The 27,385-nt window shown below is 49.2% G+C and overlaps 1 protein-coding gene across 4 annotated transcripts in view; it reads left to right on the forward strand.

The window, feature by feature from the left end:
• LOC149332760 (homeobox protein Meis1-like) overlaps positions 1 to 27,385 on the forward strand; it is a 410,486-nt gene that overhangs the window by 331,748 nt on the left and 51,353 nt on the right. For all 4 annotated transcript variants that reach the window (XM_089558348.1, XM_089558347.1, XM_089558350.1 and 1 more), the window contains one exon: positions 15,919 to 15,995. In XM_089558348.1, the coding sequence (XP_089414474.1) occupies positions 15,919 to 15,995 (77 nt within the window). The remainder of the gene's footprint in view (positions 1 to 15,918; positions 15,996 to 27,385) is intronic.

Consider the following 27,385-nt stretch of genomic DNA (forward strand, 5'->3'; position numbering starts at 1 on the left):
GTAGTAGCATTGGAAATGACGGTCGAAGCTGTGAGGCGCTCAGTGTTCGGGATCTCTGACCATAACTGTCACGGATTTTGAACTACTTTTTGGGCGCGGATTTAGTAGAAGCGATTCGCCCTACCAACCGCGTATCATACCGCCACGTGTACTTTTTGCTTCTCGAAATCTCGACGAGTCGCAGGACAAAAATGTTGCAAGGGGCAAAAGGAAGTCCAGGAGGTGCCAGTCACGGCACTTAAGATTTGTTGCTACGGAATATGTTTGTGTTCGTTTTGGTTGTATGGCGAACTACTTTTTGCGTGCGGACGTAGCCTGCGCGAACAGGCGCGCTAGCTTTGGCAGCGTTGCCTGCTATGTATGAAACGGAGTATAGTAATCTGCCTTTCCTAAACGCCTGTAACAGGTAACTGTAGGTTTCGGCTTTCCGCCTGCCTTTTTTATTGCCCTGGATGGTTTTTATATTGTCCATTTTTTTTTCTTGCCGTAGTCAGTATTTAAGTGCACGTCAGTGCACATGGATTTCAGCATGTGTCTTGAGTATAAGTGAGGGGCTCTTCAGTCGGAAATTGCGCGAAATACGGTCGGACGAGGCTTACGGCGCTGACGCTCATGGCGTATGCGGACGTGCCTCTTTTGACGGCTGACCTTCGTCTTGTGACGGCGGCCGAACCAGGAAACTCGCTCTGACAGGATTTAGCTGCCCGTCAGAAGCGAGGCACAAAGTCGCCACGTGCGGCCGTTTAGAGCTTGTCGATTATCGTGACGTCAAGCCCGAAGTAGAAACCTCAGATTGCCAATAGCGTGTGGTAAGACGCTTCGACCGTTTCGCGTTTAATAACCCGCTTTTCTCTCTTAAGGAAAGTTGGGAATTTTTTTTTAACTATGTGATTTCGGGGAACTACGTAATTGAACAAAACCTTTCTCCTCATTCGGTAGTCAAACAAGGTACAGGCGTCAGACTAAAGGCGCCGTCCTACCAGCCAACCTTTTCAATAAATTCATCTGTCTCTGTGTGTGGCCTTTCCAGATGCGTGCTGGGGCGCATTTATTGATGGGAGGGAGGGGGAAGGTGGTCCTTGCCCACCAAGCGAGAAATTTTTCATTGGAAAAGCATGTTGAATCCGTGTTTTTTTTTCTCTTTTTTTTTTTGCGGAAGAAGTCGACTAAATACATGGTTGAAATGGGCTTCCTACCTCCCAACCGCCTTCGCCAACAGTGACCCAGAAATTCACCGCTGGATGTTTGGCTGCAGTCATGTGAATGTTAGTTGAACTATCCATCCATTAAGGCAGTACTGTACTGTACAGAACTTTGTGTTATGGGACCTGCAGATTGTGGACATTCCTTCATTTCATTAGGTATATGCGCTGAAAACCTGCGCGCAGTTTACTGAAGTCCTACGCGTGTCCTAAATGCATTCACCGCAGTTTCGCGGCGTACGTGTCTGAACGTCGCTGTTTGAACAGGGCGCAAGTGTAATTTTGTCCTCCGGGGTCGTTTGAGTCATCTGTCGGGGTGACAAAATTCTCTCGCAAAATCCCCGCTCCGTGTCTGACGCCGCAGCAACTGACTCGCACTAATTCGTTCACGCAGCGCGCGTACGCCACATCCCGCGCCCGTCACCCAGCGGAAGGAGTTTTGGAATGTTCCAAATATATGCCTGGAATGTTAGGAAACTCTGCTGCTGTGCCACGTCACGTGACAAAGAGCGCGGAGCTGTCAAAGTTGGTGGCTGCTCTGCTCTCTCGCCTCCCGAGGAATGCGATGCGCTGCCGACAGCGCCACCTACGCCACGCGCGTCTATTTCATTTTGTCGTCTGCGCTCCATCCGCCCCCTCATCCCCGCTGTTTCAGTCTGCCATTTCATTCGCTGTGTTAAGACCATTACGCCCGCAATTCTTTGTTTCATGCATAGCCGCACAGCATATGTGATGGCAGCTATACGAGGTGCGCTTGATCAGTTCGTTCGAATGGCGCAAGGGGCGCGACAGTCAGTTGACCTCTAAGTTTGGAATGTAGAAGAGGACTGTAGTTTGTTGCGTGTGCACAGTGGGCGCTTTGGCTACAGAGTTATTATTATTATTATTATTATTATTATTATTATTATTATTATTATTATTATTATTATTATTATTATTATTATTATAAAGGCAATAAAGAAAGTCCTCTTAAACTACACTGTCTCGGGATATTGATGTGAACAAAAGGTGGGGAGAAAGGCGGAAACGTTCCAGATGTTTACTTCTTGTGTGTTAGGGTACAACGCTCTCATTGCCTTCTCTTTTTTGTGATTTTATTGTGTTTCCTTGAAACGTTTTTTTTTTGCTTTTCCTTTTACATTGTCAATTTGAAATGATTTTTCTGTGTAGATAAATGAGAGATTTGCCGCCTGCTACCGGGTTTTGCCCAACAAGCCACTGATGGCTTTGGCATGCCCAGAAATGTACTGTATTGCCTGACGGAAAATAAAATTATTATTATTATTATTATTATTATTATTATTATTATTATTATTATTATTATTATTATTATTATTACACCAGGTACAAACACTCAATGAAAACTCGGGTAGGACTCGCGGATTGTTCACAGAGCTATAGCAGATAGTGGCGCTGCTTGCGATCGTTGCATTTTGTTAAACAGTTAACACACGGCAAGCTTTGCTTTCCATGTTTTTTTGAGCATGTTTATTTTGTTTGCAGTTTGCTCCCGCACGCGGCGCGACAATCTGTAACTTCTGTTTGCAGCAGTCAGTGCCGGACCTTGATACGTGGGCACTAGGAGTAGGAGTTTCGCTACTGTGGGAAGATGATAGAGCACCGGATTTGACCGCCAGAGTTCTTGCACCGGCGCTGATCAGTCACTGGCCGTATTTGGACACGCGTCTGGCCACTGGACAGCAGCTGACCGTTACCTCAGACGCACATGGCCTTTTGGAACCACGTTCTTTAAATGTCGTCAACGCTCTCCCTTCTGATAGTGTTATGACGGCTCTAACGACAACAACCGTGCACCAAATCGCCTCTGCACGTCCTTGTAAATAAGAATCACTCCTCGGCCGAGTACGTTTACCTGTTTCAGCAAGAGAAGGCTTATATACTATTTTGCGCGGAGCGCAAGAACTTGATATCAAAACAAAGAAAGATATGAAGAGAGGGAGAGAGAGAGACCGAACGGTGCAGTGGGAGAGCCTATGTAGGCCCTGCAATGTAATCTATGAGTATGCAGTGTCGGTCACAACCGCGAAAAGGCTTTTCGACGTCGGCTCAAATAAACGCAGCGCCGGCGAACACTTAGCGACAAGGCGGAGTGGGAAATAAATGCGTTCTGGCAGGTTCGTTCTTATTGGCTGCCGAAAGGAAGCAGCAGCAGCAGCTCGAGGTAGAAAAAGAAAAAAGAAGGGATAGAGCATAATTCCAGGTCCTCGTGCTCGCGTTGTGTACACAACCAACCCGCGGCAGCGCAAGACGAAATGGGTTTTGGCGAGAAGGAAGGGGAGGAGGACGGGGAAGAGGAGAGGCCCCGGCACGCCCGCCACTTTTCGCAAATCCATTTGGACTTGGTCGCGCTGGAGCACGCGAGCGACTGCTTTACGCATTTCGCTGCCGTGCCCATAACCTGCCCCCCACCACCACCCTTATCCATTCCGGCCCCCTCGTATCCGCGCCTAGCGTTATATGGCGGCTCTCCCATTTCGCATGCATGCCGTGTTTTCTCAGCTGTTATCAGGTATGGTCGAGTTTGTTCCGGTTAACCTGGTAGGCAAAGAATTAGAAATGCACGCCTTCCTTATTTCTTTCCAATGGTTCCTCTATATTTATTAAATATATAGATAGAAATCCTGTACGTGTGACAAATATAGGATGTGTGAATGGCTTCGTTGCAGAGCTCGTTAACACTTTCGGTGACTCAAATGAGTAGTGCTTTACTGTTCTGTTGTGGTTAACGAAAATTCTGCTGGCGTTTCAAGCGCTTCGTATGCCGCGAATACGAAAAGCGATCAGTCAGGTGCCTGCATGCTTCGGTCCGCCGTGTTGTCCGGCGCTGTTTAAATGCCATGTCTGTGCGCGGTAGGTCCGACATAGAAGCAAAATGCGATGCGCAGACCTTACGTAACTGTCTGCAAGACCGATCTTCCCTTTTTGTTGTATCTGTTAGTCTCAGATTGCTTGATATATGTCCGTTCATACTCCTCGCTACGAAATAGTATATTTGTTAGACCCGTTATTTCGCTTTATGCAGTTCTGTCATGGGCGAAGCTCAGTGCGTTTTCTCGCCTCAGTGCATCGAAGTCTTTGGTTTTATCTTTTATTTTCAGGATGTACACGTTTTCGAGAGATTATGGTTTGGTGTGTGACGGCTGCATTGCTAGCACGGCAAGTTTAGCTTATAGTTGAATAGATATAGAGTAGGTTTATTGACGACTTACACAGAATTGTTTGAGCGCTTTTGCAGCAGCAGCGGAGATAACATGACAGTTAATGCGTGGTGATGCATTTAAGAGTACGTATTATTGTGCATGGCCGAAGCCAGAAGGCAGAGCATATTATTGATTAGAGTACTAAAATTTATATTTCAGTGCGGCAACAGCTGCTCAAAAGGGGGGAAGCATTCATATTGCAGTTAATGTAATGTGACCAGTGTGTCTAGAAAGGTGTTTTTCTTCGAGTATGGCATAAAGCTCAAAGTGTGCCTGAAACATATAATGTATACTTGCAATTCATGGCGCGCGAATCATATCAAATAGCCTGATTAAGGCACCATTTACAAATTGTGCAAAATGGGCTGTATTTACGGGAGGTATTCACGTGACGGGACAGGCGACATTTCGTCGCACAGTGTGCAGCTTCAACTATGCAGGTCAGAGCAGGCGACGATAAACCACTAGTGCTTGAGTTCGTGAAACACTTCGTACACTCCTTGAACGGTGTTTGCAGGCCCTCGAATCGTCCACCTCTCACGCAGAGGTTGACGCCTCAACACCACCACCTTGACGTTATCTCTACCACAACGACCATTATCGCCGCCTCCTCGAACTATACACGCGTCAAGGCGGTAGACACTGGCGTTGCGCCGGTGTTTTTCTGCCTCGTTTTCTTTTCTCTTCTTCCCTTCCTGATGATCTCTTGCCGACCAACTCTGCGTCCCGTCGTCTTCGTGTGTCGGGGGTTCGTTCACCAGCGGCGTCTAGCAGCTACGCCGTCGTGAAGAATGTGGGCTGGCCACACACACGCACGCACGCACGCACACGCCGTGGCGTGGCAGGGAAGGCAGGCCACGACGCAGACAGGCTGGGCTCGGTGGGGAGACGCCGTGCCGGCGGCGGCTTCAGCGTTTGCCCCTGCTGCCGGGACGAGATGAAAGCCGCGGGGCGGGCTGCGCGGCGCCTCCCTCATCTTCACGAAAGGAAGAAATCGCATTTGCATTTTAATCGAGCCCTCGCAGCAGGAGGGGAACTCTTGCCCTTCCTTGCTCTCTCCTCGCCCGCTGCTTTTGCTGCTGGTACGCCTTGCTTCCGATGTGGCTAGGTCGCTGCTGAAGCGCCTCCCGACACCGCTCCTCGTTTTCCTCTTTCTATGCTTTTTACTTCTATCTTTCGATATTTTTTTTTCTTACCGGGGCTTGAGCAGACGCGTACGTCCCCCCCCCCCCCCCCCCCTCCCCTCTTCCCTCCGCACCTCCGCCTCGGTTCTTTTCTACCCATCACAGCGTCCTTTATTCTGGGTAATGACGTCTCTCGGCCGGTGTGCGTGGTGGTGATGGCGGTGGGCGCGTGGTGGCAATGAGGTGAGCTGCGTTGTGCTTCCCGTCATCGTCTGCCTTGACTTAGCCGCCTCGCGTTAGCCGGAGCGCGGCTGTCTTCTCCTGGGCCATTGGAGCGAATTACCGGTTCAAGTCACGCGGTTAGAAAACATGCACAACTCGGAACACAAACACGAGCATTCGTACGATGTGCGTTGTCCGTAGCAAGTTTCTTGCCTCCAATATTTAGCTGATTTGTACAGTGTTGATTTGGGCGCGGATCAGCGAACGGATTGGCTTGAAACATGAGAGAACAGTCTGCGGTATCGAAACAAATATAAAAAAACATCTTAGTTATTGGTACGGCCAGTTAAATGCCTGATGCAAACCGGGCGTATTGAAAGAAAAAAACTGGATCCCAGCAACTGGATGTCTGGATCCCGGCAAAAGCAGTAAGTCACGCCTGCGTCGTGCCTATAGTAACTAACTTCCCTGATGCTCCTTCAGCAGACCTAGCTTAGTGTGACGGCTGGAGCTTGAATCAATCCGCTTAATGCGTTGGGTGGAGCTTGAACCAGTCAGCGAGAAATTGGATTTGGGGACATACTACAGTTCCCTTGGGTTGACATGGAGGCAGAAAAAGAAAGGCGAGAGGTTTTCTGCTCCTGCTTGTTTGATTGCTTATCGCCTCTTTATGTTAAATATGCACAAGGAAGACATCCTGGGATGTAATTCCAAGGTGCGCGCTTTTATTCTTCCTGTTATTATTTCTTTATGTTAATGCGTGATTTCGCATGCGTTACACACACGAGGGTGCGTTAAACGCACATCATCCCTGTGAGTTCCTCGGTAACTGTCACATCTCGACCTATCATCTTGCAAACTATATTATGCAAGGTATCTGGCGCATCGAGTAAGTACTGTTGCGTTTGAGGAGTGCTGTGAATCTGCGGCTTAAATTTCACTTCTTCGTTGTGCTTCATTTGGAAACCAGCCAGCCTGATAACGATCCGGAACGTGTATATTGTTCTGTACATCTACCTGTTGCTATAAATGCCCTATCTGAAGTCTCTTCTCACAGCTATGCACTGCATTCCTATTCCCACGGTACGCATTATAAAAAAATATATATATACAGCAGGCGGTTCCGTGTCAAATTGACCTGTGTTCCATGGTCATACAGCAGGTAACACGAAACTCCAAGGGCAGCAGAGGCATAAATAACTCGAACACGGGCGTATCTCAAAGTAAGATCTCTCTGTTGCGTATTAAACGACCCATGTAAAGGGTGGACCAGGCCATAAACCGTCCCGACGAGGTTGTTAATGCGCTGCCATACGCAAATAAGCGTGTGCAAGTGTCCTTTCAAGACGTGCGATTTAAAGGCATCTCTGCGTTCGTGTGTGCGTGCGAACAGGAAGTGCGTTCTTTCGTTAAGTCGTAAACCAAGGTGGATCTCAATCATTTTAAAGCTTCTTAGAACTGATTCTCAGGCTGTTGCTGAAGGGACCGGTAAAGTATGCCTTTCCCAAGGGACCTTACGGAGCATGCCCCATCTAGGTCTCTGTACCGACCACCCAGGGTGTAAAGGCTCGCTTGCTCGCATTTGCACTTAGTCGCCGATGCGCACTGACGTCAGCAGCTTGCTGAGAACTCATATTACGTGTCCACGACAACCGCGTTCGCCGTGTGACGAGCGTAGCGCCGGCTGTTCGCATGAGTGAACATCGATTGCTTCGTGTGATATCGCAGAGCCTTTGGGCCGTGCTTTGTGATTGCATTCGGGCCTCATCTGAGCCGCGAATGCAGACCAGAAATAGAGGCGTTTCTCTTTGTTCTTTTTTTAAATCAACTGTGTCAGGTCTTCGAAGAAGGCTCACAGCTCAACGTGCGTACAAACTCAAAGATGCGGATAAGGTGTTCTTTTTCAGCGTTCGATGCTTAGGCACTACGTATTAAGTGTATCCTGTCGGCTGCGCCATTGCAAAGATTGAAACTGAGACGCGCTGAGCTGAGCGTCCGCTCGATTGATTGTAAAACATTTTATTCGCCGGAAAGAGCTTGGCAAGAGGTCGCGTTAAGTGGTCGAGAGTACGCAGCCCTCGACGACTTTGTCAGCCCACTCCACCGCCAAAACTTGTGTTCTGGGGTTAGAGCTAGCCAGCACGGTCTCCCACCGCTCGAGAGAAGGAGCAGTAACTAGATCACCCGGAGGTGGCTCTATTTTGCAGTCCCACTCGATTGCCTAGCCTTTTTTTAAATTTAACTTCCTCGTCTTCTTCCGCCCGCTTCTCTCATTTCGACTTCATCTTTGTTGTCTCGGCATCACAGTAGCCAACAGCGTGAATGCGCCAAATTAAATTATGATGAAAAAATTAGAAGCCCAGACTCAATATTCTAGGGCGGTGTATTTAGCATATTGCCCCCATATGTGGATACCCTGCAGCAACGCATTTTCGAGCCCAGCTTTTAGGGGCTGTAAATGCCTGGTACAGCACGTTTAGTAAGTCAACTTTTCTTACCCGCATTGCTCGTGACGCGCACAAGCTATTCAAGCTGTTGAAAAAACGTGTTTTGGATTCAGCGCGGCTCGCACACGCACCAGGGTTTGTTGTTGTATTGCTGCGGCGCCGCGGGCGGGCGCTGTCGTCGTCATCCCCAGGTCGACCAATGCTCCCCGGGGTTGGCAACAAAAAAGGCAACAGCCAGAAGTGGGCTACGCAAATGCCATGCGCATCCCCGCTGCGCCGTTGCGCATTACACGCGGCGTCGACTCCACCCATGTCCCCGCTGTGCGGAGATGCGACCGCACCCCCCTCTCCGCCTTCCTGCAGTGGTGGTCCCAACTTCCGCCGTGGACGCGCCGGCCGCTTCGATGTCGAGCTATAACGGTCGCGTAAAACGCGTTCGACCGCAACGACATGGTCGATTTATGCTCGCCAGAACTCGCCTTGGCGCCGCTCACGACTGCGCATGCGCGATCGTAAATCTTCCTTTTACGCCTCCGCCGTGTACTGCATCCTTTTCTACTTCTACGTTTTTTGTGACTTCACTGCATGGCTGAATTGCTTGCGGGTGAAGCATGCAGGAATACCGTGCCCATTTCGCCAAAGGGGCCGGAAAGGAGCCTTTAGGTGTTTCGTGGCCGTAGGCAAGTTACAGTTCATACTCTTGTGGTTATGGAAGATTAGATGTACCGTTGGCTTTGTCAATTAGGTGTGCCTCTTCACAAGTGCAAAGTGACCATTCGTAATCGATGTTGCTGTGTATTAACTAAGGACCAGGTGAGGCTAGCTATGAAGAAAGCGGCTATCTCAGAAATCCAGAAGTATGCTCTGCAAGTAATGACGCGTTTCAAGCAGTCGATGAGTTCGTAAACAACAAAATGTACTATTAACCTTATTAGCGTTTTGGTCTCCCACTTAGAAGATCACAATGGCGTTGTTTATTGACTCTTCTGACGAATCATGTATAGTAGGCGTGCAAAAGCAAGTGTTCATCTTTCGTCTCTTCTTTCTGGCATCTGCATGTGCATCTTCACACCCTCTCTCCACTCGGCGGCAGCTGACGCGACGCCCTCCTCCCATTGGCTACAGCTGACGCGACGCTCCTCCGAACTAACCCTAGCTAACCAGAGGGTACTCCGAGGCTTCAAACGAGATTCTTGGCTGGGTTCGACCCCTTTGAGTAACGCTTTCGCAATTAAATGTAGCCATGGTCTCCGCGACCAGAATAGTACGTTGTCGCGCAGCCATCTGGAAGGCTCTCGAGCTGATACTCAATGGCCAATTGCTGCACGGGTGACTCCGATGGCCAGCGAGTCAATAGTCTATCGAGCTCGAGGGCCTTTGAGCGGCGGCTCGCTGCAACGTGCTGTGGAATCAAATCAGATCTTTAAAATATGAAGCACTTTGCGAAATGCAATGTATTTTGCCGAAAAAAGAAAGCCCGGGAAAAACACTACTGCAAGCGTAGTACCACTGTTGCCAGCGACACAAAAACAACCAACGCCAGCTTCCTAAAGACATATGAATGCTACTACTGCTTGCCCAGAACAACAAAGTTGATTTGAAGAGTGATTAATACTACTGTAACAGATAAAAATTTTGTCTTTAGTCGTTTCAGATTAAACTTGTTGGTTGACTGCTAGCATGCCTGCAAACTTAACGGCGACGGTGGCGCCACAAGATCTTGGTGTAAGATGACGGAATCTCTCGACGGCTATCAAGTTTTCCGCGTAGAAGCAGCACAATTCATTCGAGTTCCACAGCGATTGAGAATCTCGAAGGCTCCTGACTCAATTTGTAGTGCCCGTGTGACATGGGTATAACACTCAGCATGTCGTACCATCTTACCGCCACGCCTCGTTTCATACTGGTTCGCTTACCAGACATATCGGCTTGCATGGTTGTTTGATGTAAAATCTTTTTTTCCCTCATTCTTTTGATTGTAGCGCTTTTTTCAGCCCAAATGAATGCTTTGGTACCAAGATATTCCGCTTCAGCCCTTTAATTTTGCGATGACGTCTCATAGCGCTCGCTTGTGAATCAAGAAGTTTCAATGTCTTGAGGTAGTGGCTGGGCGATCATTTAACAGAGTGCTGTAGTCGACAGTATAGAATAGGTGTGAATTCAGTGATGTTCATACCCTTTGTGAAAGTCTCGAAAAGCCGCCTTTTATGAAGAACGTCTATGATAGTTCGTCGGCATGCTCGAGTAATCTTGACGTGGTTCACATTTGAGACACTGGTGATTTAAACTGCCTGCCCTTCGTACTTCGAAGGGCATGTTTGCACATGTACAGCTTTAGGTTAGGGCCAACAAAATGCGGGTGCAAAGGGTCGCCTTCACAGGTACAAACTGACGTTTGTCCAAGCTTGGTATCACGTATGTTCCCTGAGGATTCCGGGGACGGTTGGCGTAGCACTTGATTCAGGAAAGGCACCGCACGTAGACAACTTGTACGCAGATAATCATCCGATGCACCTTGCAAACCGGTGGCTTGGGATCACTACTTCAGCACCTCTGCTACAGTCTGCCTTTGTCGGCGACTGTACTCAGCATGCCTGTACCGATCATCATGCGTCTTTGCTGAGGAAATCAGCAACCTTGTGAAGGTTCGCGTGTTTTCTTTCCATTTTTTTCATTATCGATTCAAACATACATGGCAACTGGAGCCTGTTCATGGATCATGCGACATCACGTTAAAAGAAGCGCTCAGAGCTGAACAAACCAGTATACAGGGGACAAACGTACGAGCGTGCGTGTTAGTCTCTCGTGTTCTTACCCTTTCTAGAGCATTGTTTTCTACTCAGCACGATTACAACTTTGCGTCGACCGGATCTGCGCGAACGTTTTTCGTTCAGTTCCGGATGCGTGCAGCTGCTGCTGGACCCGAAGTTCCAGCTGCGGCCGATCCTGCCCATTACGCGACGTGGCAATCGCAAGAGGGGCAAAAAGAAAAAAAAAATCCAGCCTATCACACTCGCTTGTCTCCTCTGGACCACGAATGACACGAAAAAGAGAAAAAGCGTGGAAGAAATGTCAAATGGTGGCGGCGATTCGTTTCAGCCGCTTGACAGACAGGGCGTGGGGTGAGCATAAGGGGAGGGAGGGAGGGGGGGGGGGGGAAGCAGCGAGACGTGGAAAGACAGCGCGTCGAGACGAACTCATTATCGCGGCTCGGTGTCCGCGACGCATGTTGCGCCCTCCTCCTCCGCTGAGCAGCAGCAGCACTTGCGAGCCGCCAACTTTTGCTCGCGTGCGCACCAATGGCTGTTGGGGCTCCTTATTTCGGTCGTTATTTGGTATTCGTTTGTTCTTTTTCGATTCATCCCCCCCTCCCTTATCCCTGAGTTTCGGCGGCGACACGCAGATATTTCCTCTTGCTTCTACCCACCCCCCTCCCTGTAACTCAGCGTGGCTGGATATATCCCTGTATTCCTCGTTGTTCGGGCACTGTGTCTCTCTTCGGGTGTCCAATTCATCTTTCGCCCTTGTCGCTCGACGCACTTTCTCTCCGCGTTCTCCCCTTCCTCCACTGCTCGCCCCAGAGGTGACCAAGTTATGGCGGGTGCCGGTCGTTACAAGCATGGTGACAAGCTGTCATGCGAACTCCCGCCCTCGTTCGCGTCTACATACGAGCTTTATATATTGCTTCTTTGGGGCGGTGTCTTCCACCCCCGCGCGCGTCGCGCACGTTCATTTCCTTTTGTCTTTTATTTTTTATCTTCGTGGTTTTTGCCCCGTCGCTGGTACGTGCGAACGCCTCGGCCCCCAATGTGTCATTTGTCACCTTCGCCGCCTCTGCCCGCGTTCTTTTCTTGCGTGCATGGGGCTGTAACTGCCCGCCTGTCTGCCAGGTTTCAATGGCTCGTCGTATACGCGCTGGGCCATTGTCTTCCCGGTGATGTGGTGTCGCTGCTGTAATTCAACGCTCATGTCTTTTTTTCTGTCCTTGGGTGATTGAGATTGGTAGGGAACTCGCGTGTAGCGGTTTCTGAGCTGACGCGTACGCGCGAAGATACGGCGGCGTCGGGAAGCTCCGCTCGTGACAGATATTTTGTTTCTGCCTGCAACTGCGTGTCATTTGGAACTATCTCGGCTTTCCGCTAGCGGAGCTATCTCTTACCCCTTTTTGGAACGTGGTTGACAGCTCGTTTGTTACGCCGACGGAACTTACTGTCTTCGCGCAGTTATGCTTTTCCTCTGGTGCTGTGGTGAAACCTTGAAGCCTTTATTTCGCTTGTAAACCGGTGGAATGTATAAAAGTATGCTGCAAGGAATAAGCTAGAAGACATCTTGAAGGTGATACTTCTTCATTATGATATATACAGAACGAATTACTTAGGGAGCATTGACGAACACGACTGACGCACCCAGTCTCAGGGTTGTCTTATCTTTCTAACCGTATTTAGAGTTCGCTGCTCTCTAGGGCGTGGTGCAATATATTCTTGCTCAGAACATTATCCTTTTTAGGCAACTGCTTCGGCGCTCAGATGCAAAAACACGGTCTAAGCTTTTTTTGACAATGATGGGCTCGATGCTGTGTTATTGCTTACTCAGTGATGCCGCGCTAAGCTTTAAGAAGTTGAGGTTGCGTACCTTGTCATCACAGTACATCTACCTTATCAGGACAGGGAGTGCCATTTTAAATGGATTTGTGGTAGAGCATCCCCCTCGTGTGCGGCAGGTACTAAGTAACCAATCCTCGTGTAACTGGTTTATAAAGGTCTCAAGCTTCCTCCAGTTCGATGCTTGGATTCCTCGCGTCAGAAACCACAGCTGAAGCTGCCGCACTTCACATAAGTAAAGGCGCAACCAGGATATGACCAGGACATGAGCATGCGTATACTTGTGTCTGATACGTCATATATATTACTCTGTCGAAGTCGTCGCCGCAGAGTAGTATAGGCGTTCTTAAAAGGGCATACTTCGTAGTTTTAAGGGCGTGTATTTATTTTCGATTGACGGGGTGTTGATGCAAAGACAGTAGTGTACAATGTATTCATACGCGCTACTGCATCTTTTACAGCATGGGTGTTGGTTTTCGGCGTAACGTTTCCGTTGCGGCATTTTGTCGATATGTTTCAAGAGCAGTAATCCGCAGTCTTCGGAGTTCAGCAATTCTTTGACTTTTTTTGTTTTTTCTTCCTTTGGCAACAGGGGAAAGGCGGGTTTCTTCCCACAGCTTTCCTCTTCGTGTGAGGAACGCTGACTTCTCCGCGGCAGCTTTTCTACTGCCCACCTCCGTGCATCTCTCACTTCTCGCTGCATCCTCTTTTGCTTCAGTTCTTTATCTATTTTCGTGCTGGCTCGTTACGAACCAAAGAACCATGCATCCGAAACGGTCGGATGGACGGATGGATGGACGGGCGGGCTCAAACTGACGGGAGCGCCACACTGCGACCCGACTTCGAGGCCCGACAATGGATGCAAATTTAGGGGTTAGCCTTCCGTCGCTGTGCCCCTGTCCGCCCCCCGTTTTCCTCTCTTCCCGCCTCCTGTTTTTGTATAACCCCCCTCCCCCCCTCCTCCCGAGCGCTTACCCTTCTCGCCTCTTTTCACGGGAACCCCTGTGGTAAAACCTGGTCGCATATCTCTGTGCCCGCGAGGTCCCCATGGTCAGATCCCGCAGTGCTGAACCTACTGTTCCTGCCCCCCCTCCACTCCCCCCCTTCCCCAAAGGAACTCTCTATCCTCCCCTCCCTCCAACCAACTACATATTGCAGAACCCCTCAGGAACCCCCGTCGCTCGTGCGTTTTGTATCGGGCGCAACGCTCCGTTTGACGCCAACGAGATTTATCGCTTCGGACACGAATGCTCTCTTTTTTTTTCCGCCCCCCCCCCCCCCCCCCCCCTCCCTCCACACTCCCCGCCCCCCTTTTTCGGCGCGGCATACCGTTTTCCCCCGCTTTGATGTTGCTTTCCCTCCCTCCCCGCCTCCAGCAGTTCACCCTTCTGTCAGAGTTTCTTCGTCCTCTCCCCTTTCTCTCTTTTCACTGCTCAAAGCGCCCCTCGTGGCCGCTGTATGAACGCCTTTTTTATAGTTTAGTTTTCTTTTTTTTTCATGTTTTGTATTACTGTTCCATTCGGAAAGCTTGAAACCAACTTCGTGCTGCGTTTGCAAGCCTCAAGACTCACCTCTCTCTGGTCCCCGTTCCGCATAGACGCATTCCACGCTTTCTACCTTTTCTTGCCGCTGCTTCTTCCTCGAGAGCCGTCTGCTACATGCACTCAGTTTTCTTTTAGCTAAGTTTTACATCACAGTTTCTTGTGCATCCTTCATCCAAAGTTGGCAACTTGTACGATGCCTTTATTCTCAAATGTTAGAAAAATGATAAACAATTTTGCTTAAGAAGTGAGCATGTGGCTTTATAGGGACTTTAATGTAAACGCTTATCAAGAACTATCTGATAAAAAAAAATAATAAAAATAATAAACAGTATTGCCAAACGACGAGAGCGGCTCTATGGAAAAGAGAGGGGCGCAGACCACGCTGGAGGCCTCTATTGTCCATCTTGAAGCCGGGGGGGGGGGGGGGGGGGGGGGAGACTCGAGTTAGGCTTAGCTGTCCCGGTCTTAGGCTTAACAGCGTTTAGGACGGGCCCCATTGAGAACCGTGCGTGTGGCGCTTAGGCTTTCGCGGTTGGAGGCCTTAACCCTTATTACTGGGCTTAAGGCTGTGCCCGGAGGATTCAGAAGGGACGGTGCTGCGCGTATGCCGTGCTCCTCGCGCGCACAACGTATGCCGCGTGCGTTCCCCATTTTTCTTTTGATACGTTCCCGGCTTCCTTGTTGGCTTCAAGATCTCGAGGCAGCCTAGAAAGCGACCCTTCACATTGTGTTGCTCCTGCCGGGTTGCATTCGTATCGGGGTCGCTGACGTGCGTTGTTCTTGAACGAAGGAAGAATTGACCGTGAAGAAGGCAACCCACAACAACGACTTTTGATTTCTTGCTTTTGAGATGTACTTCTCAAATGCTTTGGTGCTGTTCAGTTCGGAACCCGAGTTCCTTGACCCTGACCTCTTCGGCTTTTAGCTTAGAGAAAGGAATCCAGTTTTTATTCATACGTAGTTAAAGGGCAAGGTTGGTTGGAGGTAACCTTTGCCCAGTGGTGGGCTCAGCGTCGCTGCTGCTGACGATTAAGATTTTATTGATGGTGGGGATAGGGATGACGATTAGATATGAGTATCTGGTACGGGCTTTTCAAGTACCATTTGCGACCTACAGATCAGCGTTTTTTGCCTGTATTTATACTTGCTAACATTATGTTCGTTTACATCCGCCGCAAGTACGTAAACTGTTGATCTCATGGTGGTATTAAACATTACATTTAAGCCCTTACTCGTTACCCGTAACGCACACTATACCTTCCAGCAGTACGGGCGTTTTGTTGGTTGGTGCTCAGTTATTCATCGAATTTTTTGCCGCGGAATTTTTCTAAGCAGCTGGGGGTGGATGCCTCAGCTATTCAAAGCCGAGGCTGCCCACGAGAGGTGACCTGTGCGCGTCGGGAATGTCATTGCATTCCTGCTTGTTTACTTATTTCGTTTATGCTCTTGTTTCCTTTTATGGGATCCTTGTGCTTAGGGCGGGATTCGTGCGTAACCGGTATGATTATGGCCTAGACAGCGACCGTGCCTGAGCTGTTTCTCTTGTTCTCTCCGCAGCATCCGTATCCCTCCGAAGACCAGAAAAAGCAGCTGGCCCAGGACACCGGACTCACCATCCTCCAAGTCAACAACTGGTGAGTGCTTCCTAGCCTGAATCCTGCACTGCGTTCTTGTTGATACTTTGCAATTTCTTGTTGGTTTGGTTTGTTGGGGTTTAACGTCCCGAAGCAACTTAGGCTATGAGGGACGCCGTAGTGAAGGGCTCCGGAAATTTCGTTTATTGGGGTTTAACGTCCCGAAACGACTTAGGCTATGAGGGACGCCGTAGTGAAGGGCTCCGGAAATTTCGACCACCTGGGGTCCTTTAACGTGCACTGACATCGCACAGTACATGGGCCTCTAGAAATTCGCCTTCATCGAAATTCGGCCGCCGCGGCCGGGATCGAACCCGCGACTTTCGGGTCAGCAGCCGAGCGCCGTAACCACTGAGCCACCGCGGCGGGGTGCAATTTTTTGCACCGCTTTCGCACGACTCGTAGTGGCCGCATTAGCCGGCTTCAAAGCATGCCCTTACAAAGTTTCTTTAGACAGTCTATAGACTTCCTACAGACAAATCTTGTAGACTTGTCTATCGACAGTCTATAGGCTATCTAATGACTTATGACCATACACTTTTAGCAGGTTTCTGTCTATAGACCATGGGTAGACGGAAATAAATTATGCATTGGAAGGCAATAGAGCCTATAAGAAGTCTATAGAAAGTCTATAGACCATTTTTGTATGGGACTGGACAAAACAATGGTCTCATTGAGCTGGAAGAAATTTGCGAAGCAGTTTCACTTAGATGTAAGTACTGAGCGCAGCCAATGATTACAAGGTAAAACTCTAGAGCTTTCCATATTCTGGCCGTTTTGGTTAGCTTAATTAGATGTACTACCCTGGACGGGCAGGTGGTGGTCCTGGGTTCGATCCCTGAATCAGAGTGAATTTTTCTTCTACTGCGAAGGTTCTGAGAAAGCGGTCCAAATTTTTTTTGCAGGCGTTGTTTGCGTTCGTGTTGATGATAATGAGTAATTGCTCCATATCTGAAATTACTCTACTTTGAGGGTTCTGTCTAAATGTATCGCAGAAATGGTTTGATATTCTTGGAGAACTAATAGGCGTACATGCTTCAGGAAGCTCAGTACCCAGCCGTTTTGCATGCATACATACACGATGATACCGAACCAGCATGGTTAACTGAGCCGTGGCTGCCAGGTGCGGCAGCCAGTTGACACTGTGCTCGTGTCAGACCTCCCCTTACAAAAAAAGTTTTAGACAGTCTATAGAGTGTCTATAGACATCTGTCTATAAAGTATATGGACTGTCTATAGACAGATCCTAGAGAACATTCTGTATGTAATACAAGTGCTATAGACAGTCTGTAAAAAACCTATAGGTTTATGGCCATACACTTTTAGTAGACTTTTGTCTGTAGACAATCTAAGACTATTTATAGACAAAAAGCAATATCTATAGTAAGTCAATAGAGTCAATAAGTCTATAGACTGTCCATAGACCATTTTTATAAGGGTCGCGGGCGGCGAAAAGCGCGGCGTCATGTTGTTGCGGCAGTGGCCGCCGAAGCCCAGCAAATCCGGGCGGCGGCGGCAGATCTCGTGTGCGCACCGCCGCCTCCGTTGGCTTGGGACCCGCGGAGCGGGCGCAAATCTCCCGGACGAAATCCTGTTGACACACCGGTCGCTTTGCGCGGGAATGAACGACAGAGAAGGGAAAAAGGGAAAAGAACTGTGGAGGCGAAGCTGGGGGAGCTTGCGCCTGCAAATCCTCCCTAATTGACTGCGCCGCGCCTCGAGCGGATTGTGTCCCGCTGATCTGGATGGCTTGTAGGGAGACAACGGTGGAGCAGGGTGGGCGGCGCAGAGCTGGTACGAGGACTCACGAGGGAAGGGAGGAACGGGTGCGGAATAGCGGTTGGAAACAACCAGCGCCTCGCAACGTCCCTAGGGGACTCGTTAAAAAGGCGCGCACTGGTGGTTCGAATTCTGTCTCTCCAGTGTGTTGCTCAGTGGTTCTTGGCCGATAGTCAGGAAGCGCGTGTTGAGTGGTATTCCGTGCTCACGCCAGCTTTGTTTTCAAACTTCGCCGTGTGTTGTCTTCAGTAAGAGCTTGTAGATTTCGCGAGTATTGAATCGACGCGCCTTAGCTGTGCATTTTTCGAATGTGAAGGTATCTCACTAGTATAGGACGTCGGAAACACGTCTGTGTATACTTAGGGCATATGTAGTGTAGCGCTGGAAGAGCGTTTTAAGCACATTTTAAAGCAGTATAGTGGTAGCAAGCCGTTCCAAAGGCATTTATTTGGAGTATTATGTCTGTCCAGTGTATAGCTCAGTGGTTCTTGGCCGATAGTCAGGAAGCGCGTGTTGAGTTGTATTCCGTGCTCACGCCAGCTTTGTTTTCAAACTCCGCCGTGTGTTGTCTTCAGTCAGAGCTTGTAGATTTCGCGAGTATTGAATAGACGCGCCTTAGCTGTGCATTTTTCGAATGTGAAGGTATCTCATTAGTATAAGACGTCCGAAACACGTCTGTGTATACTCCTCACGCAATTGGAAGGCATTCGAAACGCACTTATAGGCACTATTTTCCAGAGATAACATTCGCGACGTGTCAGTAACTCAGTGCATATGCAGTGTAGCGCTGGAAGAGCGTTTTAAGCGCATTTTAAAGCAGTATATTGGTAGAAAGCCGTTCGAAAGGCATTTGTTTGGAGTATTACGTTATGAGGACGTTCGAAGCTCAGTTGTACGCTTTTCCTTTTGAGTCTCAGAAATCCCGTTTTATTTAGCGGCTGAATAAAAGCCTGCGTGACATGAATTTGAAAAACCGTATCCCGAAATTCCCCGCATTTCACGGTTCCATGAATAAGCTGACGTCTTTCATCGGTGGAATATCTCCTTGTCTCCAGAGTTTTTCCCCCAATACCGTGCACCCCAGGACGCACATCTTTCCAGCTGCTGTCGCGTGTCGCTGTCGATCGTCCGAGCCTATGTTTGCATTATTATTAGCGGCTCTATTATTAATAAAAAAAAATGGGGAAAAAGTTTCGTCTTTGATTGACAGCATTCACACGCAAAGCGCTAACGGTAGCCCTGAACCGCTGACCGGTGGTCAGTGGGGAAAATAGAAAGCGGGAAGTCCCACCTTCTTTTTTAATGGCGTGGCTTGCTTTTATGGTCAGCTTTACAACTCCGCTGCTTCCTGTTCATTCTTGTGCTTGACAGGACAAATGGAGTGCTCTTCACATCAGAGTATTTTAAAAGTATAATATAGACAGTCTGCTTTGTGTGAGTACATGCAGCTCCCCTTTGTATAGCGTTGTCAAAAAATTGCTTTGTTGTATATATGCGCATAGCGGCCCCGTAACTACGGAAAGTCATCTGTTGCCTGTTAGACCCCAAAGGCATATGTGACAGGAACGTTGTCGCTTATGAAAGTCGACTTGCGTGCGTGTAAAGAGCGCACAAGAGTAAAGAATGCTGGTTAGAATAATTAGGGACCGATTATTTTCAATGTAAGATAATTACTTTTTCCTCAGATCAGCAACACTACGCGAAGGAAGACGAAATTCTCCTATTCTTTCCTGAATTCAATGACTGTTGGCTTCGTTAGGGAAGAGTGCTGCAAAAAAGCGTGCGGAATAACCCGGTGCTGAAGACATATATTTTGTTTATTTGCCAATACTGCAGGCGAATGGTTCGGCCCAAGTAAGAAGGCCCGGTATGTTATCAAAATAGAAGCAGGAAGCAAACAAATAATAAGTATGCATGAAGCTGTAAGCAAGGACACAAAAACAGTTAATTGACAAACATGAAAAGACCCTGAACTAGGAAAAGGACGCTTGCGGAGCTCAAGCGGCGTTATAGCTTTCTTCTGACCATCCTCTATTATTCGGCAGCGTGTTGGCGTGGGGTAGCTGATACGTTACCAAATGTGAACGGAGCCTGTGTTGTGTGCCTTGTGCTGCTGTCCCGCCTAGTTAGCGCCGTTAACGTTCAATCATTTCTTTAGCAGCCAGCAGATGACAAATGACCCCAAGGCTCATTGTGGCTGTTTAGTAACATTGTTCGCGCTAAGTCCTACCTGTCAACACGTCTCCGTCGGTGAAATGTTTAATTTAAGGCAATTTCAACTATGATGTTTATTCTAATGGAAATTAGGATGACGTTGTTGAGTAAGGTCTTCGTAAGGAGGATTATACTAATGCTTTGGTCCCAAAGCGACTCATGCTTTGAGAGACGCCGTAGTGGAGGGCTCCGGAAATTTGACTACCTGGGGTTCTTTAACGTGCACTGACATCGTACAGTACACGAACATCTAGAATTTCGCCTCCATCGAAATTCGACCGCCGCGGCCGGGATCCAACCCGCGTCTTTCGGGCCAGCAGCCGAACGCCATAACCACTGAGCCACTGCGGCGGCGACCATACTAATAATTAGCTTATTGTTTATTTGCCGTGACGAAACTCGGAAAGCCGACGTCAGGTCTTTCTTTCTCCTGAGAGGTGGCGAACCACTGTTTCATACCAGGGACTCGATAAATAACGCTTGTGAGGTAGTAGACGCACTTCTTTTGTAGGCTTTCGTTCTTCTTTCTATATTTCTTGTTTATGCTCTACAACGGAAATTCGGACGCTGCTTTTCCGCTGCCTCCTCTCGCTCATCGAACGCCGGCATTGCACTTTCACTAACTGTTCGGTTTCTTCGTGTTTTTTTTTTAATATTTATTACCGCTCGCCTCCCTGCGACAAGCAATTTACTCTCCGATGTGACGTGTACCCGCCCACTGCCACGCCCTTTGCGAGTGCGGCGGAAAAGGTAACTCCGCACACGCGCAGTGCAGACACGGCTGATTTCATCTGCCCAGCGAAATATCGAACACGCGACACACTTTGCTGTGTGTGCGTGCGTGTGTGTTTGTGCGTATGTGTGTTACCTCGAGAGGTGGAAAGCGCCTTTATTTTTAAAATCTATTTGTAACCGTCCGTTAGTTGTCTTAATTAAACATTTTTTTTCTGTTTGACTTAGCGCCGTCTTTGGTCTTTGGTTCGAGGATGTAGAGAGCTGGGTCGAAACTCAGGATTTTTGTCTCGGACGTGGCTGCGCTTTCGCTTCCCTCTGCCTTTTTTTTTTCTAATTGGAATAATCATTAGTTCCGTAGAAAAATACACGTGACGATTATCCCCGTTTTCGAAGCATCAGGTGGCTTGGTCTTACTCATAATAAATGGTTTGATTTGGTTTATGGGGGTTTACGTCCCAGAGCGACTCAGGCTTTGAGAGACGCCGTAGTGAAGGGCTCCGGAAATTTCGACCACCTGGGGATCTTTAACGTACACTGACATCGCACAGTACACGGGCCTCTAGAATTGCGCTTTCATAATAAATGGGTGGAATATATACGATCGCTGTGTAGGATAAATAAAGTGTACAGGTAGAAGCAAATAAGTTTTTAATAGTCGCGAAATAATGACAGCAAAACGGAAACAGTGAGTGAGGAAGAATCGAGCTGTAAAAGAAGTACAAGAGAAACAGACGAAGCAAATGAAAACAAATAAAACGAGAGCGCCCATGGGCGGGTGTTTCTCGTGAGCGACACGCTCGTCGCACACGTAGAGACGCACGTGGGAAACGGCGCAGAACTTGATTGGCGAGGCGTCACCCGGTGCCGGCATGGGTGTGTTGTGCCGCCCGTGCACGCCAGCTTCGGCAGCAGCCGGCAACGGTTTCCCCGCCGTCGTCCCCCAAGTCTCTTACAGTCCCGCACGCACACGAAATTTCCTCCTCTCCGGCCGTCCGTGGCCTCGTGCAATGTGTAATGGCTGTGATGAATTAGTCTGTCGGTGCCGCTTGACAGGTCTCGCGGGCTGCGCTGCGACATCGTGCGGTTCGCGCTGATGGCCGACGTGGACGGGCCTTTGTTTCGTTATGTTTTGTTTCTTTTTGCCGGGGCCTTGGGCTCGACGGTAGCGGCGTGCGTGCAGTGTATTTGGGCCGGACCTTTCGTTAAAGTTCGTCTTCCTTTCTGCGCAGTTAACGAGGAGCTCGCTGCAGCTCCAGCGTTTGAAGCGCTGCAGTATTCCAACCGATTCCAGCATTGCTCCTGTAAGGCACTGACGCTTACCTGCGGTTTGTGTTGTGTTCCTGACACTCGTTAGCGGAGACTGCGAATGTTGATCACTAAAGGTACAGTCTTTGTCAAAAGTAACCAGGCTGCATTGTTTGTTTCTCATTCGTATAACAGAGCCCTCACGGCTTCCCTAAAGATCAAAAAGTTCTTTGAAGGTGAGGACAGGGGTCCTCCTTACCACACAGAGATTTAGAGCTTGAGGGCTGGCATAATAGTTTAAATATACGACTGAGAAGCAAAATCATGCAGCCTGGTTACTTTTGACAAAGACTGTACATGAATGTTAACCGCTGACGCTTGCCGTAGTCTGCCATTAATTATTTTTTATTGATACTGCGAACCGTCTCTTGAAGGTGATTACAGGGAGGGAATACAACACAACATAATGCAACATAATTCAATTTGACACTTCACATCGTCAAGCTAGATGCCTGTGGCACAAAATATCAATCAAGCATATGAATTGTTGCACATCTGTTTATCAACAACATCACCAAGTACACTTCTCCAGATTTCAATGATGTTAGGCGTTGACGCTTACTGTAGTTTTCCTCTATTTAACGATCGCGAGGAGAGGGTGTGAATGGTGGTCTTTGAAAGAGAATTGCAGTTCCGGCACTGGCACGTACTATATACGTCTTTGTTCGCTTGTGGACACGTGAGGGAGCAACATGAGAATGGTAATCGTCCAGAGTATGGGAAGTGGAATGGATTCCTGATCTTGTATGCCGTCACCCAGGCTTTTCATGCGAGCTGATTCCTCAGCGTGCTCTCATTGTCACGGTACGCGGGGTGTCATTGCTGTGAAATGTTCGAACTACTCTTTTGGGTAGCCACGTATTGAGCCAGCATTGCTGTGTACGAACGACGCAGTTCTAACGCCCTGGAGTAGCTCCTGCTCCTTGAGTGCTTCTAAGCGATGACTTCGATTGAACTTTCCGAAAGATTGATTCCAGCCGGTGTGGAGTTCGAGAGCGCTCCGGTGTAGCGGTGGTCCTGGGTTCGAACCCCGGACCAGGACGAATTTTTCTTTAACTACGAGGTTTCTGAGAAAGCTGTATAGCTTTCCTTTGTAGCCGTATGGCTGCGCTCGGGTGGATGCCAATGAGTAATTACTCCCTTATTACAAATATACTCCACCTTGGGGCATTCCCCTAAACATTTGACCAACACAGTTCCCACTTCGAGTTATTGATTAATTCGCTCTCGTCCTACCATAAGCTTGCCGTCCTGGTGAGCTCAATTGGTAGAGCGACTGCTCCGGTGTAGCGGTGGTCCTGGGTTCGAACCCCGGACCAGGACGAATTTTTCTTTAACTACGAGGTTTCTAAGAAAGCTGTATAGCTTTCCTTTGTAGCCGTATGGCTGCGCTCGGGTGGATGCCAATGAGTAATTGCTCCCTTATTACAAATCTACTCCACCTTGGGGGATTCCCCTAAACATTTGACCAACGAGTTCCAGAATAGTTTCCGAAGGAATTAGCAATGTGTAACGCTGAATATGGCAGTTCCAACGGCCTGTGCAGTTAGAAATTCAAAGCCGGGCGCCGAGCCAATGGCATCAACCGATTTCCATGACGTCATATGGTTAATATTCTACAGCCTGCTAGAGTGACATCGCGGGGGTGACAGATTAAACGCGATAAACCAGGGCTTATACGGATCAGCCGTGACGTCATGAAAATCGGCCGACACTATTGGCTCCAGGGCCTCCTTTGAGTAGCATACAATATTTACCGCTTCCTATATGTAGCACAACACCACTTCAATCTCACTGCGGCAGTTCCATGTCTGCATATACTGTTAAAACCATTTTCTCCCGTATGAGACGTGTTTTATCATTTCAAAAATCGCCCCAAGAAATCCGAGCAAGGAAGTCCCGGGAGAAAGCGCAAAGAGAGTGCCTGTGGAAACAGCCAGTGGTAGGGTGGAGGAACGCAGAAAGGAGAGAGATAGAATAGACGCGAAACGCTGAAAAAGTGGCTGCTGCAGTCCCTCTCCGCCGCTGCGGCTAGCGTCAAAAATTCGTTTCTGGGAAAAATGGCGGAGCAAGCGCATCTGCGAAAACGGAGGTGGCTTGCCGCGTCGGCGGTGGCAAACAGAGAGCGGGCCTCGGGTGGGTAGAGAGCAAAGGACGGCGCTGGAGGAGAGGAATAGTGAGAAGAGAAAAAGAAAGAAACCCCCGGAACGTAGAAAGGCATTCTTTCGCTCAGCCGGCCAGCCTTCTGTCGAGAAACGCGAGTCAGGGACGTGCATCGGGTGGCGGAGTGGAGGTAGCCCGTTGCGCACACCGGGATGGGACAAAGCTCCTCGGTCGTGTGTCCCTTTGTGTAGTTTAGAGCTGGTTTCGTTCCGTGATGGAACACCAACTAGCCTGAGTTCACTCCCGACAGAAGTACCAATTCAAAAATGCTGCGGCCTTTAAAAATGCAGCCAAGTGAGTGGCCTGTGACGACGTCATGCGCTTCGATAACGCCACTAAGTGCAACAGCGCATGACGCTATAACCGGTTTACGACGTCATCGTGTGTCAGTTGTCGGATTGTGACGCGGCGTTTGTGGAGTGTCTTATTAATGGGACGCGACACACTGTTGTTAAAATTACCTTATCCCATCGCTTGCTTGCCGAAAAGAAACTGGTCTGTTGATTATACTTAGAAGATAGTACATTTCAGAAATAGAATTTTCGCTATGTGGCCGCATCGTTCTCTGAACTTGCAGAGGACGCTTTCCCATTGTAGTCGGTGATACCCAGTGGCTCAGGTTTTTGTTTTGTTGTTGTTTGCGGACGTTCGCCAAAAGGAAACGGACTTTTCTTTGCCTTGCGATGTGCTTTGCCTAGGATAGTTTCGCAAAATAAAGGGAAATGGTTGCTACTCACTTACATCTACCATCGCCGTTACAAGCCAAAGGAGTTGTACAATTCAGGCGACAATAGACATTCGTTGCTACGCTACAACCCAGATGAATACTGGACAAAGAGATCACGGAAGCATTTGCACTTCCTGTTTAGCGAACAAAAAATACTATGCAGATTCCGCCACATGTTGTCCCGTAATCGGCATATGCATCCCTGGTGCGCCGCCGCGGTGGCTCAGTGGTTATGGCACTCGGCTGCTGACCCGAAAGACGGCGGTTCGATCCCGGCCGCGGCGGTCGAATTTCGATGGAGGCGAAATTATAGAGGCCCGTGTACTGTGCGATGTAAGTGCACGTTGAAGAACGCCAGGTGGTCGAAATTTCCGGAGCCCTTCACTACGGCATCCCTCATAGCCCGAGTCGGTTTAGGACTTTTAACCCCCGTAAACAATAAACCATCCCTGGCATGTTGACGGTCAGCAGGGCACACGAGCAAGATTTCCCGGTCGCCGAGAGAAATTAATCATAGAGAGAGAAAACGGCGCTCATTCGCCTTCTTGCCTGGTGAAAGATTTGGCTGGGTGGATTACCTTGACGATCATTTATAACTTCTGCTGAATATTTAAAAGAAGTGAAATTGCCTCTGTCCCTCTTGTCCGACTATAGAGAAGCGGACATGAGCATTTTGCATCTTGGCTCCGCGTTCATTAACTTTCATGGCTTGGAATGGATTGGAGAAACTTTATTGATAAGAGCTGTATAAGCAGCTACCAGGTGCCGCTGCTGTTCCGGAGAACATCGGCGGCCGGTCGCTCCGTTTGAATGGGGCAGTCTCACCTCGCGCGCTTTGCCTTCACGGGCGGCCCACTGCCGTCGGAGAGGTGGTGCGGCCGCAGAAGGCAAGGAGAGCGGAGTGAAGAGGGGAGCATGCAAGTTTTTGGTGGCGAGGGGGACTTCGAAGAATTATGAGCGACGGCGAATGGAACGCGCCGCTTCTTGTGCACAGACGGGGGCATAATGGCGTACCGCCGACGAGGGAGCGTCCAACCTCCTCCTCCCGTGCCACCGCCGCTGTTCCGGCAGGCGACGGGACTGAAAGACGCGCGGTTGGGACCACGGTCTCGTTCCTGCTAGGTTCTGCATAGTCCTGCTTGTATGGCGAAGCTCCCGTGTAACCTGGATTGAACAGAGCGCGCATCTATTTCCCCCATTTTTTTTTTCTGTGCATTTGCGAGCTTTGGTTATACACGATCGCGTACGGAGCAAAGGCGGGGCTTTTCACATCACGATGGCCGGAAGCATTTCACTGGGGTAGCATCGTGTGTAGTACAAGGGCATGGATGTGCGGGTTGTTGTCGCCTTGTCATCGGTAGCAGAAGAACAGTTCTGGACGAGGCCTTGGAGTGAGGCGAGTGGGAGTTTGCACTCTGCAACCTTGGAGATCGTTTGCTAGGAATAGATTTCTAAAGTTCCAGTTCTCTCGAATGCAGGCCTCAATCGCATGTTTTCTGCGGGCCATTTCCCTCAACACTTCGTGCGCATGTTTGGATACCGGTTTGGGAAGCGCACATGACGAAAATCTGACGAACGCCTTTTTCTTCAGTTTAGGGCGTAGACCAATAACTAATTACAGACCGTCTATTCCGCTTACGTGAGTACTGTAGTACAGCCGGCCAAATCTTTAGCTGCCTTGCGCGACGGCCGCTTTTTCTGCGCTTTTGCGCTTTGTGACGAAGCAAACTTGGGCGAAGCTCAACATTAAGTAGGGGTTTAGTGAGCCACAGCTTAAATTTGATATCTTAGCAAGTTTGCGCCGTCATAAGCTGCAGGAGCACGGAAAACACGACCGTCGCGCACGCCAGCTAAAGAGTTGGCCGGCTGTATGTACGTGTCTTGTCAATACTGGCAAACATCACCGCGGAAGCTCTTCATTACTAAAGCGCTCATAAAACGCGAATGAAGTAAGGCTAGCACAGACTGGGGTTCTAGCTTTAGTTCCAAATGGATTCGTCATTTTGTTTTCGTGTTCTAGTAGTGAATAGGCGGGCTAAATAGCGCAAGCAAAAGCATTAGCTAGTTTACTCGACTTCGACAGCTGACCACTGTCGGAGCCGCGCCATCTTCATGAAGTACTCCATTGTTTCTGGTCCCAGCGGCCGCGTTTCGCTACTCCGTGCTTATTCCTTATCACCCAGTTCCTTCCTTCCCCCACTGTATTTCTCTCAATTGCGCTTTGTTACTGCCTTACATTTCCTGCGTTGTCTCCCCCTCCTTAATGTTTTTCCTGGGTCCCCCCCCCCCCCCCCCCCCCCTTCCCTTTCTCCTTCCCTCTGTGGGTCTGTCTCTCAACTCCGGCGCGACGTTCGATAGACGCTGAGACCCGGGAATGATTAATGGCCCTCCCGAGAGAAGCAAGGCTTTCCTCGCGCGGCAGCCTGCCCCAGCGTTCACCCGCGTTGGGGGAGCCGGCGCGCAGTGA

The sequence above is a fragment of the Amblyomma mixtum genome, chromosome 8 (assembly GCF_055824585.1).
Source record: "Amblyomma mixtum isolate Tamu chromosome 8, ASM5582458v1, whole genome shotgun sequence".
In the NCBI taxonomy this organism is placed as follows: domain Eukaryota; kingdom Metazoa; phylum Arthropoda; class Arachnida; order Ixodida; family Ixodidae; genus Amblyomma; species Amblyomma mixtum.